Source organism: Echinops telfairi, unplaced genomic scaffold (genome assembly GCF_000313985.2).
Source record: "Echinops telfairi isolate 266 unplaced genomic scaffold, ASM31398v2 ScPeMD7_9;HRSCAF=40, whole genome shotgun sequence".
In the NCBI taxonomy this organism is placed as follows: Eukaryota; Metazoa; Chordata; class Mammalia; order Afrosoricida; family Tenrecidae; genus Echinops; species Echinops telfairi.
Genome location: NW_022103906.1, coordinates 33,458,034 through 33,473,495, shown reverse-complemented (window position 1 = coordinate 33,473,495; position 15,462 = coordinate 33,458,034). Strand labels below are relative to the sequence as shown.

The window sequence follows — 15,462 nt, the reverse complement described above, 5'->3', positions numbered from 1 at the left end:
TGCTCTTATAACTCTTTTTACAATCCATACATCAATTAGATCAGGCATATTTGTACATATGTTGTCATCATTCTTTTATAGACAATTACTTTCTATCAAGGCCTTGTTATCAGCTCCTCTTTTAACCCCTCCATCCACGACCCATGACCCCTTGATATATTATAAATTATTATTACCGGTATTTTCATATCTCACACCAACCGCTGCCTCACTTACCCCATGTTTTCTGTTGTTCTTCCCCCTGGAGGGGTGTGTGTGGTTGTGTGCGATCATTGCCATCAGTTCTCCCTTCCTTCCTCCCTTCCTCCCACCCCCTTTCTCCATACCCTTTTCCCATTCCTGCTCCTGGATACTGTGTGTCATGAGCTCTTATCTCTTATCTATACCTGTGTACATACTCTGGTCTAGTCTGAAGTGAGAAGCAGCACTGGGGTCATGATAGTGGTGGATGAGGAAGCCTCAAGGAACCAGAGGTATATTGTGTGTTTCATCGGTGCTTTACTGTATCTACCCTGGTTGATTCATCCCTTCTCTGTGACTGTTCTGTGGAAGGATGTTCTATTGTATACAGATGGGCTTTGGGTCTTTGCTCTGACCACCCTTGTTCTCAACCATATGGTTTTGTTTGTTTGATTGTTAAGGGTCTTCTGATAACTGTTACCTGGTCCTGATGACACCTCATGATCATACAGGCTGGTGTGCTTCTTCCATGTGGGCCTGTTGTTTCTCTGCTGGATGGCTGCTTATTTCACTTCAAGCCTTTAAGACTCCAGATGCTTTATCTTTTAATAGCTGGGCACGATCTGCCTTCTTCATCACATTTGCTTATGCACCCATTTTTTCTTCAGCAATTATGCCAGGAGGGTGGGCATCACAGATTGACGCTTGTTAGAACAACGTGTTCTTGTATTAAGGGAGTGTATGAAAAGGGCCTTCAAGTCTGTCCACTACCTAAATGTATTGCCATATAAATATATGTACATAGGCTGATACCTCTATTTTTATGGCTTAATGTACTACATATGGACACACCTATGCTTATACCTCTATCCATAGCTTTGCTTCCTAGATCATTCCTGTTTCCTTCTACCTTCCTTCTGTCCCACCATCATGCTTACCCTACTTCTGCCTCATAGCACTTCATCTCAGCTAGATTGCTGTTGTTCCAACACCCCCAGGATCTCTATATTCTCCTTGTTGTTGATTTTAATTCCCTAATTGTTCCCCTGTATACGGTGTTGTTTGCTCACTGCACCCTTCCCAGGCCCCTTTCCCTCCATAACTCCCTCCAGGACTGTTGGTCCCATTGCTTTCTCCTCGAGCTTGCTTCCCAGGCCTGTCTTATGTAAGGAGGCATACCAACAATGGCATAGACCAAATAGAAAGCAAAAGAGTGAAAAAAAGAAAAGGAAGAGAAAAAAGAGAGAAAGAACATGCATAATTTCAGGTCTGTCTGCTGACCTTTATGTTTTCTGTCACATGTACTTCTAGGAAGGGGGTCAGTTTGGCTCTGCTTGGGGCCAGTCCTATAGTCCAATCTTTTCATGTAGTCCTCATTGTGGTTACGTTGCCCTCATGGCTTGGTGAGCTGTGCTGGGCTCTGTCTGCACACTCCTGATTCTGCGGACACATAACCAATACCCTCCCCCTGGGTGGGTTAGTGCCCTGCTCCCCCCATGCCATCATCACCCCTCCTTTCTCTCCCTCCCCTGCTTTCCTCTTCTTTGTGTTGGATTAACATGTAAATCCTTGGGTTTGGTCTGACCTGCACCCGACTGCCTGTGCCTCAATCCGCATATTGTAAGATAAGTTGTTTTTCGTCTACATTTACTGTGCTGGTTATACTTACCCCAGCGGACTCATGGTGGACTTGGCCTTTTGTGATTGGCTGACTTTGCTTAGCATAATTTCCTCCAACTCTTTCCATGAAACTATGTGTTTCACGTGATCACTAGTAATTTTTAGTGATGCATACTATTCCAATGTGTGTATGTGCCAGAGTTTACTTATCCATTCTTCTATCGATGGGAATTTAGGTTGTTTCCAACTCTGCAATTTTGAATTGCGTCGCAATGAACATTGGAGCACAGGAGACTTGTCATGTTTTATTTCTTCACTCTTCTGGGTATGTGCCCAGTAGAGGAATAGCTGGGTCATAAGGTAGATCAATTTCCATTTTCTTTAAATGTCACCAGATCACTTTCCACAGAGACTGTATATATCCACACAACCACCAGCAGTAGAGGAGAGTTCCTATCTCACCTCATCCCCTACAACATTTATTGCTCTCTGATTTTCGGATTTGGGCTAATCTTAAGGGTGTTAGATGGTATCTCATGGTTGTTTTAGTTTTCATTTCTCTGATAGCTAATGATTGGAAGCATTTTCTCATATGTTTATTGGCCATATGGGTCTCCTCCCTAGTGAAGCTTCTTTTCAGTTCATTAGCTCACTTTCTCAAGGGGTTAATTGCTTTCCTCTTTTTGCAGGCCGTGAGGCTATTGTAGATTTTTGTAATAAGCCCTTTGTCTGTTGTGTCATTGCTAAAAATCCTCTCCCAGTCTGTGGGTTGCCTTGTTACCCTCTTGGTGAAGTCTTTCGATGGACACAGGTGCTTTATCCTAAATAGATCTCACTTGTCGATTTTAGGTTCAGCTGTGTGTTTACCCTTCCCTATTGAAGTTAGCTTATGTATTCCCTGGGCCAAGGTTCTTAGGCTTGTCCTGATTCCTTTGTTGATAGTCCTGATAGTTTGGGTTTTACTTCTAGGTCTGTGATCCACCTTGAGTTTGTTCTTGTGCATGGGGTAAGGTAAGCATATTGTTTCATTTCTCTACAAGTAGATATCCATTGTTTCCAGTACCACTTGTTAAAGAGGACATCTGCTTCCCACTGGATGCTTTTGGGGTCCTTGTCAAACATCAGCTGTCTATATGCTGATAGTTTTGTTTCTGGGTTTTCTGTTCTTTTCCATTGGTCTGAGTACCTCCCATTATGCCAGTACCACACTGTTTGACCACTGTGGCCGTGTAGTAGGTGTTAACGTTGTGAAAAGCAAGCCCTCTGACTTTGTCATTCTTCTTGAGGAGTTTTCTGCTAATTATGGGCTTCCCTCTACATAAGACATTTTACCAATTCTTTGAAGAAGGTTGTTGGTATTTGAATCGGGATAGCATTAAACTTATAAAGTGCTACTGCTTTTTGTTCTCTCATCCCTAAGCTCTTGTATTTCCCTTTGGTGCGTGCCCTTTATCTCCTCTATCATTTCATCCCTTTTCTGTATTGTTTCCCTCATATCCTGTATGACCCAAAGCATCATTCTGAAAATTTCTTCTATGCACGTTGATAGGTTCAGAACATCTTCTAACATTGCCTTTTGTTTCTCCTGTCTCTCCATTGAGGTCTTTGGTACTGTTTGCTGTTTGAGTTGCATTGTTTTAGAGGAGCCTGGTGCCATTTTCTGAGAGTTGTAGAGTACTGGGCTTTCTCTGGGAGACTTGTAGGAATGCTTCTTTGAACTGCCTGCAGCTAATTGCACTGTGGAATTGGCCTACTGCTGTATCCTCCTGTGGATTTACTCTTTCCCTAGTCAACCAGTATTCTGTTATTTGGAGGGCAAGTTGTATGGTCCTCTCAGCGTACACTGGTTGAGTGGTTGTGGACCCACGAGGTTGGTGATGCACTGGGTGATCTCACAAGAAGCCGTGATGATGTGGACCATGGCAGATTGGGATGCTGCAGTGGGTGTGTAGGGGTGCCTGCTGCAAAGGTGTGCCACATAAGACAGGTGGGCCTGCCCACTTTGGTGTAGAGCACTGCAAATAGTGGGTGGAATTGTCCTAGTCAGCTGGAGCACTGTGCATGTGAGGCAGAGGTTCCCACAGCAGCATGGAGCTCTGGAGAGTGTTGGCGGAGCTACCTCAGGCTGTGTGAGGCACTATGGCAGGTTGGAGGAGGTTCCCTCAGTCACATGGGACCACAATTAATGGGTAGCAGCTCCCCCAGCCACACAGGCAGAATTTCCCCCAGAAGAAGGTGGGCAGGATTTTCCCAGGCACATGTTAAGTGCTGCAGAGGGCAGATAGGCAGAATTTCCCTCAGAGGAAGGTGGCTGGGATTTTCCCCACCGGATTTCCCCTGGAGGGTGGGTGGGATTTCCCCTAGAGGAAGGTGGTTTGGATTTCCCCCAGAATAAGGTGGGCGGGCTTTCTCCAGGCTCTGGTTTTGCTGCAGAGCATGGAGCTCCCCCAGCTGGGTGGAGGGCAGGTGTAAATTCCCCTAGGCTAAAGGGAGTGGCCTGGAGGTCAACAGTAGCGTGTAAGAGAAAATGGAAGAGAAAAATAAAACAAAAGAAAAAAAACCCTGAGCCTGCTGAGACTGTGGGGAGAAAGAGAGTAGAGACGGAAACAAAGGTAGGAATATAGATGATCCACAATTGCCTGACTGTGAGGATGGAGGTTAAACCCTGACCCCAGGAGGGGCGGCAAGCTGTGGCTGTGTTGAGATAAAGTCCTTGGGCCTGGCTGCAAAGGCTCCTGGCTCTGGCCCAGACAGTGGCAGGGCTAAGGTTAAGCCCCTGCTGGCCTCCACTGCGGAAAGCCAAAAGCCCCCAATGCTCAAAGCCTAGTGGATCTGTGCCTACTTATTTTTATGATGTTCCTCCTGCAACTTGGCAGTGTAGAATTTCCCTCACAGTGACTTTCCTGTGCTGATTTCTCCGGAGTCCCTCTTGTATGTGTTACTCAGTCGCCTTCTTGCTGAAAGTCCCCCTTCGTGTCTCTTTGTATGGTTTGAACCTTGACGTCAATTGTCAGAGATTAGGATTGCAACCACTGCTTTTTAAAAATTGCTATGTGCCTGATATACTTTCCACCAGCCTTTTATTCTTAGTCTATTTTTGTCTGTGAGCTTAAGATATGTTTCTTGCAGGCAACAGATTGAGGGGTTATATTTTCTAAGCTAGTCTGCTAGCCTTATTCTTTTAAAATGTATGAATTGAGACCGTTGACATTCCGAGTTATTATCATTATGTGTAGATTCATTGGTGTCATCTTGTGCCTTTTGCTTTGGGTGTTTTCCTATGTCCCTTCATGTCAGGGTGCTGGGTTTGTGTGTGAGGCTTCATTCTTGCCTACATTTTCCTCTGAGGCCATGTTATTTTGGTAATTGTCATTGGTACGCTGGCTTCTGGGTGGAGTTGGGCTATATGGTGGTCTCCTGCTTGTGCTTGGTGGATGTTGGTCTTCTGACCATAGTGAGTTGGCGAGGGTCTTCCACAGGGTTGGGTGTCTTATGGCACATTCTTAGAATTTTTTCCTTGTCCTAGAAGACCTTTATCTCTCCTACTATCTTAATAGATAATGTGGCAGTACAGAGGATTCTTGGGCAGGTCTTTTCTTATTTCAGCTTTTGGAAGATGTTATTCTACTCTCTCCCCCCTTCATGGTTTCTACTGATAGGTGACCATATTCTTACCTGAGCACCCTGTATGTGACTGTCTTCCTTTCTCTTGCTGCTCTTAAGATTTTCTCTTTTTTCCCCTTGAAGTTGGGTAATTTAACTATGATATGCCTTCACGAGTTCTTCCTGGGGTTTAGTCTATTTGGTGTCTTTTCTGCTTCCTGTATGACTGTCTGATTCTCATTCATTAAGGTGTGAAAGTCTGCTTACAGAAATTCCCTTGATAATTTAGCTGTCAACTTCTTTGTTTTGTCTTGATCTAGTAGACTTATTTATCAAATGTTGTTCCTCTTTCATAGCATCTGTCATTTCCCCCACCTATTTTATTATCTTTTATTTTGTTTGACTGTTTTTGTTTGCTGAATGCTGCCTGATTGTCTTCGAGATCACTGGTACAGTTCTCTGCCTCCTCTAGTTTATTCATGAGATCTGTGATCTTGTGTGTAGTCTCTGTTACTTCATCCATTAGCTCCTGTATTTCCCTTTGGTGCTTGGACTTCGTCCCCTCTATTGTGGACTTCATCTCCTCTCCAATTGCATCCTTATTCTGCGTTGCTTCCCTCATCTTCTGTATTACTCCTAACAGCCTTCTGCAGATCCATGTCTAATTCTTCTATGAGCATCATTGGTTCTGCTGTTGTGTTTTGTCTTTCTAGTTTTTTGTTGAGAGTGTTGTGCTATGTACTGTTTATGTGACAATTTCATAGAGGTGGGTGCCATGATTCTGGGAGACCGAGGGGCCCTAACATCTTTCTCTGTGTGGCTGGTAAGGATGTTTTCAAGGGCTGTCTGTGGCCTACTATGGTGGTGGGTTGGACTGCTGTGTAGGCAGTGTTCCACAGTGACTCAATGGCCAACAGCCGTGAGGGACCTCAGCAACTGAATTGAGACTGGTGACTGTATGTATGCTCCTGAGCCAAGTTGCTCTGGGTTTTCAGACCACGATTTGCTGTCTTTTTAATTATATTTTTAAAGGCATCTAATAAAAGACAATAGTATGTGTGTGTGTGGGTGCTTGCTATCATGGTAGGGGGTGCTGAGTGAAGGTGGGAACAACCCCACCCTCGCTGGTGCAGGTGCTGGAGGAAAGTCTTCACAGGGTGGAGATGCCAGGCACCAGTGAGGGCAACTTTTGCTGCCATGTGCAGGTGTGAGACAGGCTGTTACTGTTGTGGGTGGTGGGAGGGGGGAATTGTGGGAAAAAGGAATATGTCCCCTAGCGAAGTGCTACAGGTGGAGAGCTGTTGTGTGGAGGTCCAGCTGCAGATGTGGGGGTCTCAGCAGGGTTGCCACCCAGCTCCTGGTATGGTAACCCAACTGGAGAGTAGGAGTGAGCGAGCATTTAGTGGGTGCTGGCCATGATGGTGTGCAGAAGCAGCACTGCTGACCAGGACCAGGAAATCCGAGGGATCAGCTCATAGTTCTCTGGGACTTTGGAGCAAGGCAGATGTGTGGGAGGGTCATTTCCCGGACATAGGAAGCACTCTGGGTTGTCTTGGGAGTCTTTTTACTTATCAGAATCCCCCCACTCATCCTCCTGGCTACTTGGCTCACGGTTCACCACAGAGCTTGCAGTATGGACTGCTTACTTGGGCACCATCTTCTCCCAGACTCCTCGAGTGCTGACTTTTTAAAAGCACTCCTTACCCATTAAAAGCTGTCCTTTTAATTTTTAATGAAAAATAGCGTCTCAGAACACAAATTCATAATGAGATTTTAGATCATTCCCAATGTTTACCTATTAAGCATAGTTGCACAGAAGGGGGCCATTTGGCATGCGTGGCATTCTTTTTGTTTTTAAATCTCTGTGTGTCCATGTGTGTCTTATCTCCCCCTTCCCCCATTCATATTCCTTCCTATACACACCCACCTCACCCCAACCTTCCTATAACCATCAAAGTCTCTGTTTCATTTAGTTTGAAACAATTTATCTTCATTTTTTTCTTTTATAATAGTGGTCTCAGACAGCATTTGTCTTTATAGGATGGACTAACTTCACTGAGCATAAATATTTTCCAAATTTGTCCATGCTATGAGCTGTTTGACAGTTTTACCATTGTTTTTTAGGGATGCATGGTATTCCTATATATGTACCAGAGTGTATTTATCCATTCGTCCACAGATGGGCATTCTGGTTGTTTGAGTACTGATTTTTGAAAACGGGAGAATTACTTGATCCCTGTAGTGCTGACAAGCCATACTTGACTCCATGGCAGTGAGTTGGTTGTTTTGCTAGTATGCCTAGTGATTGAGTGGGTGATTCTGATGACTAAAGTAGAAAAGAACGAAATGTTTGATTTTATGGATCTGAAGAGCTTTTGTCTCTTCAAAACCATCTCAAAATATAAAGAGTTTGGATCAAGATACCAAGTTCAAAAGGGGTTGTATCTTTATTACTCTATTAGATACTGTCAATTTCCTAATATTATAGATGTGATTAAAAGCACATACATTTTTATGCTTAATCTTACAGAGGAATATTGCAATTTGAAAATGTTTCCTATGGAATTGAGCCTCTGGAACTGGCAGTTGAATTTCAGCATCTTCTTTATAAATATAAGAATGAAATAAATGAATTTCCAATTTTTACTGAAAGTAGCAGAAGCTTAGAAACACAACCAAAGGACCAGAATAACTTTCTAAACAAAAAAGTGAGTCATGTATATTTTATTACTATTTTCAAGGCAGTTATTGCTTGTACTAAATTTAATTTTAAAATGAACTAAGAAACTCATCTATTGCTGGTGAGGATGTAAAATGAAGAACACAGCTTAATTGTTCCTCAAGAGATTGTACATAGCGCTAGCATATGACCCATCAAACCCAATCCTGGATATATATCAGGAAGAAGTAAGGCAGGGACACAGACTGAAATCTGTACACCAATGTTTATTGTAGTACTTTCCATAAGAGCCAATGCAGAAACAACCTGAATGTTCATCAAGTGGTGAAGTATGTATGCATGTGATACATACACATACAATAGCTATAGAGATAATTGAAGTTCTGGTGCATGCCACTACATGGATGGACCTTGAGAAATTATGCTGAGTAAAATGCTCAGTTGGAAAAGAACAAATATTGTATGATGTCATTCGTATGAAATATATACAGTGAACCCTCGCCACTTCGCGCTTCGACTTCCGCGGCTTTACACTATCGCGGTTTTTGCGTAACAGCGCATGCTCTGTCATTACTGCCACTGATTGGCTCATACTGTACACGCTTGATGCCATAAATAATATAATAAATAATAAATGATAATTGTAACGTCCAAAATGTTTTATTGTATTTTCCCTTTTTCGTTTAATAAATTGGGTAATACAAGTGTAATGGTGACTAAAGGGTGTTTTTTCATGTCCTCTATGCTCTAACTACGAAAATATTTGATTTACAAATAAGGAATCCTACTTCGCGGAATTTCATTTATCACGGTAGGGTCTAGAACAGATTAACCGCGATAAACGAGGGTTCACTGTATATACCAAAGATTATTAGTGGCTACCAAGGGTCATAGGGATAGGGGAAGTGGAAGTTTTTCTTAGAAACATTAAGTTTGCAAGGGGATCTCCAGTGGCCTACTAATGCCAGTCACCGTGCGATGTAGCAACGATGAAAAATACAACTTTCCTCTAGTTCCTAAATGTTTCCTCCCCGCTCCCACTATCATGAAACAAATTCTACCTTGCAAGTCTGCCTAGACCAGAGGATGTACACTGATACAGATAGGAACTGGAAATCCAGGGAATCCAGGGCGGATGATCCCTTCAGGACCAGTGGTGTGAGTGGCGATACAGGGAGGGTAGAGGGAGAGTGGGTTGGAAAGAGGGAACCAATTACAAGTAACTAGACGTGACCTCCTCCTGGGGGAACGGACAACCGAAAAATGGGTGAAGGGAGATGTCGGACAGGGCAAGATTTGACAAAATAACAATTTATAAATTATCAAGGCCTTGTGAGGGAGGGAGGAGCGGGGAGGGAGGGGAAAATGAGGACCTAATGCCGGGGGCTTGGGTGGAGAGGAAATGTTTTGAGAATGATGAGGGCAATGAATGTACAAATGCGCTTTACACAAGTGATGTATGTATGGATTGTGATGAGAGCTGTATGAGCCCCTAATAAAATGATTAAAAAAAAGTATAATTAAAAAAAAAAAGAAACATTAAGTTTATATTAATGGTGGTGGAATTGTTTAGAAAAGAATTGTGAGAATAGTTGCACAACATCAAAAATATAGTGTCACTGAGTTATACATATAAAAAGTATTGAGATGGCATATTTTTATTATATATTTAGCACAATAAATCAAGAAAAGAAAATAAGCTTAATCAGCAAATATTATATTCTTTTCTTGTGACCTTCATCACCATTTATTAACCTAGCGATTTTCTTTTTTTCTTGTAACAAGCTATCATCTACTCTCCTTTAGTATTTAATTTTTATTTTACTATGGTAAGGTATACACAACATATTATTTTTGCCAGTGTAACCATTTTTAAGTGTGCACTTTAGTGGTAATTACATTCAATATTTTGTGCAACCATCATCACTATCTATTCTTAAAACTTTCCACACCCCAAACCAATTCTGTACTTATTAAGCAGTAGCTCTCTATTTCCTCCTCTCTGGGTCCCTGGTAACCTCTCATATACTTTTCTTTCTATGTATTTACCGATATAAATGAAGCACTACAACATTTGTCCTTTGGTTGTCTGGCTTATTTCACTGAGCATAATGCTTTAAAGTTTAATTCATGTATCAGAACTCCATTCTTTTTTTATGACTGAATTATTGTCTATTTTACATTTGTTTGCTCATTTATTTGTTGACTAATACAGTTTAGTTTTCACCTTTTGACTATTGTGGAAAATGGTTATTGTGAATAATATTGCTATAAACATTGGTGCACACATATGTCTTTGAGCCTCTGTGTTCATTTCTTTTGGCTATATAGTGAGTGGTGGAATTACCATATGATATTTCTTTGCTTAACTTTTTGTAGAACTTCCAAACTGTTTCCCACAGAGACTATGCCATTTTGCGTTCCTATCACTAATGCACCAGAGTTCAAATTCCCTATGTCTTTGCCAACATTTGCTACTTTACTTGCTTTTTAATAATTACCCTACTATGTGGTGTCTCATTGTGGGTTTGGTTTGCATTTATATAATGAATAATAATGTTGCCTATCATCTTTGAATAAAGTCTATGCCAGTCTGTTGCTTATCTTTTTATTTTTATTGGATTATTTGTCTTTTTGTTATGTTGTAGGAGTTCTTTATATATTCTGGATATCAAACCCTTATCAGATATGATTTGCAAATATGTTCTCTCGCGTTGTCCTTTGGTTGACTTGAAAATGTCTTTTGGTGTACAACATTTACCACTTTGGTGATGTACCACTTATCTAGTCTTTTTCTTTTCCTGCTCGAACTCTACGTGCCATATCTAAGACACAATTTCCAAATCCAAGGCTGTGACGATTGATCCTTATGTTTTCTTCTAGGAGTTTTATGGTTCTAGTTCTCATACAAGGGGGGCTCGAAATGTTTGTGGGAAAAGTGGAGTTATTTAAAAGATGATGAAAATTTCCCGTGTATTTTTGAACCTTCCTCATATTTAGGCTTTTGGTCTGTTTCAGTTAATTTTTGTAGATGGTATGAGGTATGGGTCCATTTTCAGTCTTTCACCCTTATACCAGTACTATGAAGTCTAATTATTCTAGCACTGTGAGTTTTCCCTCTGTAATACATTGGTATTATCTGATTTTCAAACACAAAATGTAATAACATATCATGTAAAGTCTGTGGTTACAGCTATAATCAAGAGTTCAAAATAAAACATGAAAAATTTCAAGGCTTTAAATTCTTTTTTTTAGACAGATTCAGGTGCTCTGAAAGTATGTTTCTTTTTATGTGTAAATGCATATTGTTGTGGGCAACAGGACTTAACACCCTTGTTGAGGATCATTTAGTCACAGATATATAAGATTATTTTTGGATTCTCAGTTCTATTTAATTGGACCATATGTCTATTATTCAGCCAGTAAAACACTCTTTTGATTGTGGTAGCTTTGTTAGTTGTTGTCAATTCAGCTCCAATTCATGGCATCTGTATGTGTAACAGAGCAAAATATTGCCTGGTCCTGTGCCACATCCATGATTTCTAGCATACTTGAGCCCATTGTTGTGGCTATTGTGTCAGTCTATCTCACTGAGGGCTTCCCTCATTTCCACCAACCCTCTATTTTACAGAAAATAGTATGAAATGCTCTGTCCTTCTTTTGAAGTGTTAGTATGCTACTATTCATGCTTCTATTGAACTGTATTGGAAGCCTACTTGCAAAAAAAAACCCAGCTATTGAAAACCCTATGAACTACAGTGTACTCTGATATACATGATATCATATCAGAAACAACTGAAGAGCAACTAGTTTGGTTTTGATATTTTATGTTGCAGATAGGGCGTTGATGGTGCAAATGGTTTGCATGTGACTATTAAGCCAAAAGATTCTTCATGGTATGAGAGTTCAGTGCTTGCATGTTAGCTGAGGTTGTCATTTTGAACTTACTCATACGTCTGTGAAAGAAAAACCTGATGATATGCTCTTGTAAAGACTACAGCCTAGAAAAGTCTAAGGGAGAAGTTCTGTGTGCCATGTGGGATTTGTGAGAGTTAGGTTTTGTGTCAACTTGGCTGCATCTGTAGAAAGATATGGGTGGAGTGCACCTTCTCAATTAAGTCATACCAAAAATACATTGGTATTACTGATTTTCAAACACAAAAGTGTAACATTTTGTACATTTCATGGTTACAGCTTTAATCAAGAGTTCAGAATGAAACATTATAAAAAATTTCAAGACTTTAAATTAATTTTCTTTTTTCCTAGACAGATTCAACTGCTCCAAACACATATCCTCTTTATCTAGAAATGCACATTGTTGTGGACAAAACTCTGGTATGTGTTTTGTTTTTCTTTTCAATATCTGGTGGCAATGCATACTTACCTTTAGCTTAAGAGTAACTTAAACATGAATATATATTATTTACGATATTTTTGTTCCTGTTCCATAGAGAAAACTGTAGAAAGTATTTCAAACTGAAAACTATGTAGTAAAAACCACGCTAGTTTTATCAGAAATGTTTTATTTGAAATTTACAGAAAAATCCTGAAGGACAAATTGATTAGTCTGTTGGAACTTTATATCTTTAGGGTACCCTTCACATGACACTTTTTAATGGTGATATTGAGGTGAAATCCTTTAAGCTTTTAAATTTTGCTTAAGGATAGTATGCAAAAGCAGTATGTATTCTAGGGGTGTGTTGCCAAGAAAGCAGCCCTAGTCTAGAAAACATGTTGGTGACAAAAATATAGCAGACCGTATATGAGCACTGTTTATAATAATGTGCTAGAAATTTTTAGTCGTTATTGATGGTGCACCTGTTCTAGCCTTTTTAATTTTAACCTGACATAAGGCAACACTATAGCCTTGTTTTATATTTTTAAAAAAAAATGCAGGCAAAACAGAATGCAGAAAATGTTGAAAACCAGATCAGGTCCAGCATGCATCAATTGACAAAGTTTTAACTGTTCAAGTCAGATTTATGCCTTTGATCCTCTGAGTAGGGGTTGCGGTGGTGTCAGCCGTCTCTGAAGTGCTCCCTCCTGGATTCTCTGAGTTCACATCGTCAGCAGTATACCCTCAGTTGGGCACCAATGGGCTCTCTAGGCTCAAGGCTGTTGAGAAAGACATTCCTGTTTGTATGACTTCAGGATGGAACTGTGGAGGCTCTCAGACTTCTGGGCACATTCCTTCACTCTGGTTGAGAGCAGAGCAGTTTCCGTGAGAAGGAGTGAAGGGCTACGGGAGAAGAGACTGCACTTGAGATACTCTTTAAAGTCTTGAAAGCACTTGAATTGGAACCCTCTTCCATTCTTGGCCTTAGGAGTGTCATATTTCCTCTTTTTGAAGTATCACAGCAGTGGGGTGATGATAGAGGGAAGGGACATGATTCCAAAGGTTTCACAGTTTAGAAAGTTGGGTGAGAATCTCCAACTAAACTCCTGCTGAAACAGTATTCCTCCTGCTCTGGGTGCATGGGTAAAGCAAATCACATTAGGTCCATGCTCTTGGACCAGGTATATAATAATTGCTGGGGTGAAGTTGAAGTAGTCAGCATTGATAGGGGACAGGATCACTGTGTGGGAGACACTGCTAGCAGGGGTAATCTGGTCCCATTTGACAATGAACATTTCAGAGACAATGTCAAAGTCACCGGTGGGAAGACATTGTCAGATAATGCTACATTCAATGTAGTACTTGAAGTCAACATTATAGATGTAGGATTATTAGGTCAGATCTTACCTCTCCACAGCATACTTGTGGAGCAGTGACTTGGAGGCCCAAAGCCTGGTGTCCTCTTCTGCTTCAATGGCAGCCAATAGGACTAACACCAGGGATGTTAGCAACTTTTCAGAAGCCACCAATTTCTCTGCTGTATAAGGAAATGTTCCTATTGTTGAGGATTGATTAAAAAGAGCTAATCCTACATATTTTTCAGAATCCATCTTGCTTCTATTAAATACATTTATTGACACTTCATCCACATATCACAATTCAATGTTTCAATTATATCAAGAAGAGCTGTACAGTCATTCACCACACTCAATTTTAGAACATTTTCTTCTTCCTTGTACTCATTCTTATTAGTATACATTTAAAAAATTGTAGCAAAAATATATATACACCAAAACACTCTCCAATTCAACAACATCTACGTGTATAATTCAGTGCCATTAATTATACTCTTCTTGTTGGGCAACAATTATTGATACCATTTTCCAAATTGTCTCATCACCGTTAACACACTCAATGTCCCCTAAGAAAAAACTCTTCCTCCTTCACGCATGGTAAGTATTGGTCAACTTTGGTTTCTTTCTTTATTTTTTTAAGAATAGTTTCCTTGATATAAAATTCACACATCAGACACTACCATAATTAAGTCGCTTTAAATAAAGAGATGTATATACATCATTACAATCAGTCTAGTTCTCCCTACCCACTCCTGCATTGACTTCATTTGCTCCCCAGTTCCCCTCACTCTCCTCATCTTCGACTCAGGTCCCCAATAAACCACTGCCATCAGTTTTTGTCTTTATGTATCTACTCCTGTGCTTCATAAACCGAGAAATCTAACAGAAACACTAAAAAACAAAAACAAGATGAAACAGAAAGAAGAAATAATAATATAAAGATAAAAATAAAGAGTAAGAAAGAAAAGACTACCAACAACATTTAAAAAACCAGAGAAGAAATTTCTGTTGTGGAACAAGTGAGAAAGATTTGAGCCTAGAGCAAATTTAAGTTGGGCCAAGAAGGAAGGAGGTCAACTGACCAAGTATCGTATTATACCGTGGTTCATTCCACCGTAATCAAATGTACAGTGATCTCGGTCTGACAGTAAAGCTGTTCCAGTCCCTTGCAGGTGGCTAGAGGTGATGTGCCAGAGGCTTACTCTGATGAGATGCCCTGCAGGTGGATTTTGGGGTCCCACTGTTCCCATAGCCTTCTACCAATTGGGTGTTCACAATTTAAGCTCTGATACTTTTCCCATCATTATATTTGAATTTGTTATTCATCATCTTTGGATCACCCAGACCTGTGTGCTTCTTCCATGTGAAATTAGTTGATGCCTCACTTACATGTCTGCTTGTTTGTATACAAGCCTTTAAGACCTCAGACACTATTCCAATTGATAGCCAGGCCCCATCTGCTTTCTTCACCACAGTTTGCTGTAGCCCCTTTATCTTCAGTGATCTGTTCATGAAGGTGAGTACAAGCAATACCATGCTAAAAGCACTAACAGTTCTTGGATTGGGGGTAGGATTAAAGAGGGAGCCCAAAATCCATGGGATATGAATGACTGTGGTTTACTTTGACAACATATTATGACAAAAACCCAAACCAACAACAATAACAAAAATCCAAAGCAAAAAACAAA

At 40.6% G+C, this 15,462-nt stretch overlaps 1 protein-coding gene across 1 annotated transcript in view; it reads left to right on the top strand.

Moving 5' to 3' along the window:
* The window catches only part of ADAM32 (ADAM metallopeptidase domain 32), a 137,393-nt gene that overhangs the window by 11,867 nt on the left and 110,064 nt on the right, over positions 1 to 15,462 (top strand). Inside the window, exons 4-5 of the mRNA XM_004707658.2 lie at positions 7,934 to 8,111; positions 12,350 to 12,418. Of these exons, the coding sequence (XP_004707715.2) occupies positions 7,934 to 8,111; positions 12,350 to 12,418 (247 nt within the window). The remainder of the gene's footprint in view (positions 1 to 7,933; positions 8,112 to 12,349; positions 12,419 to 15,462) is intronic.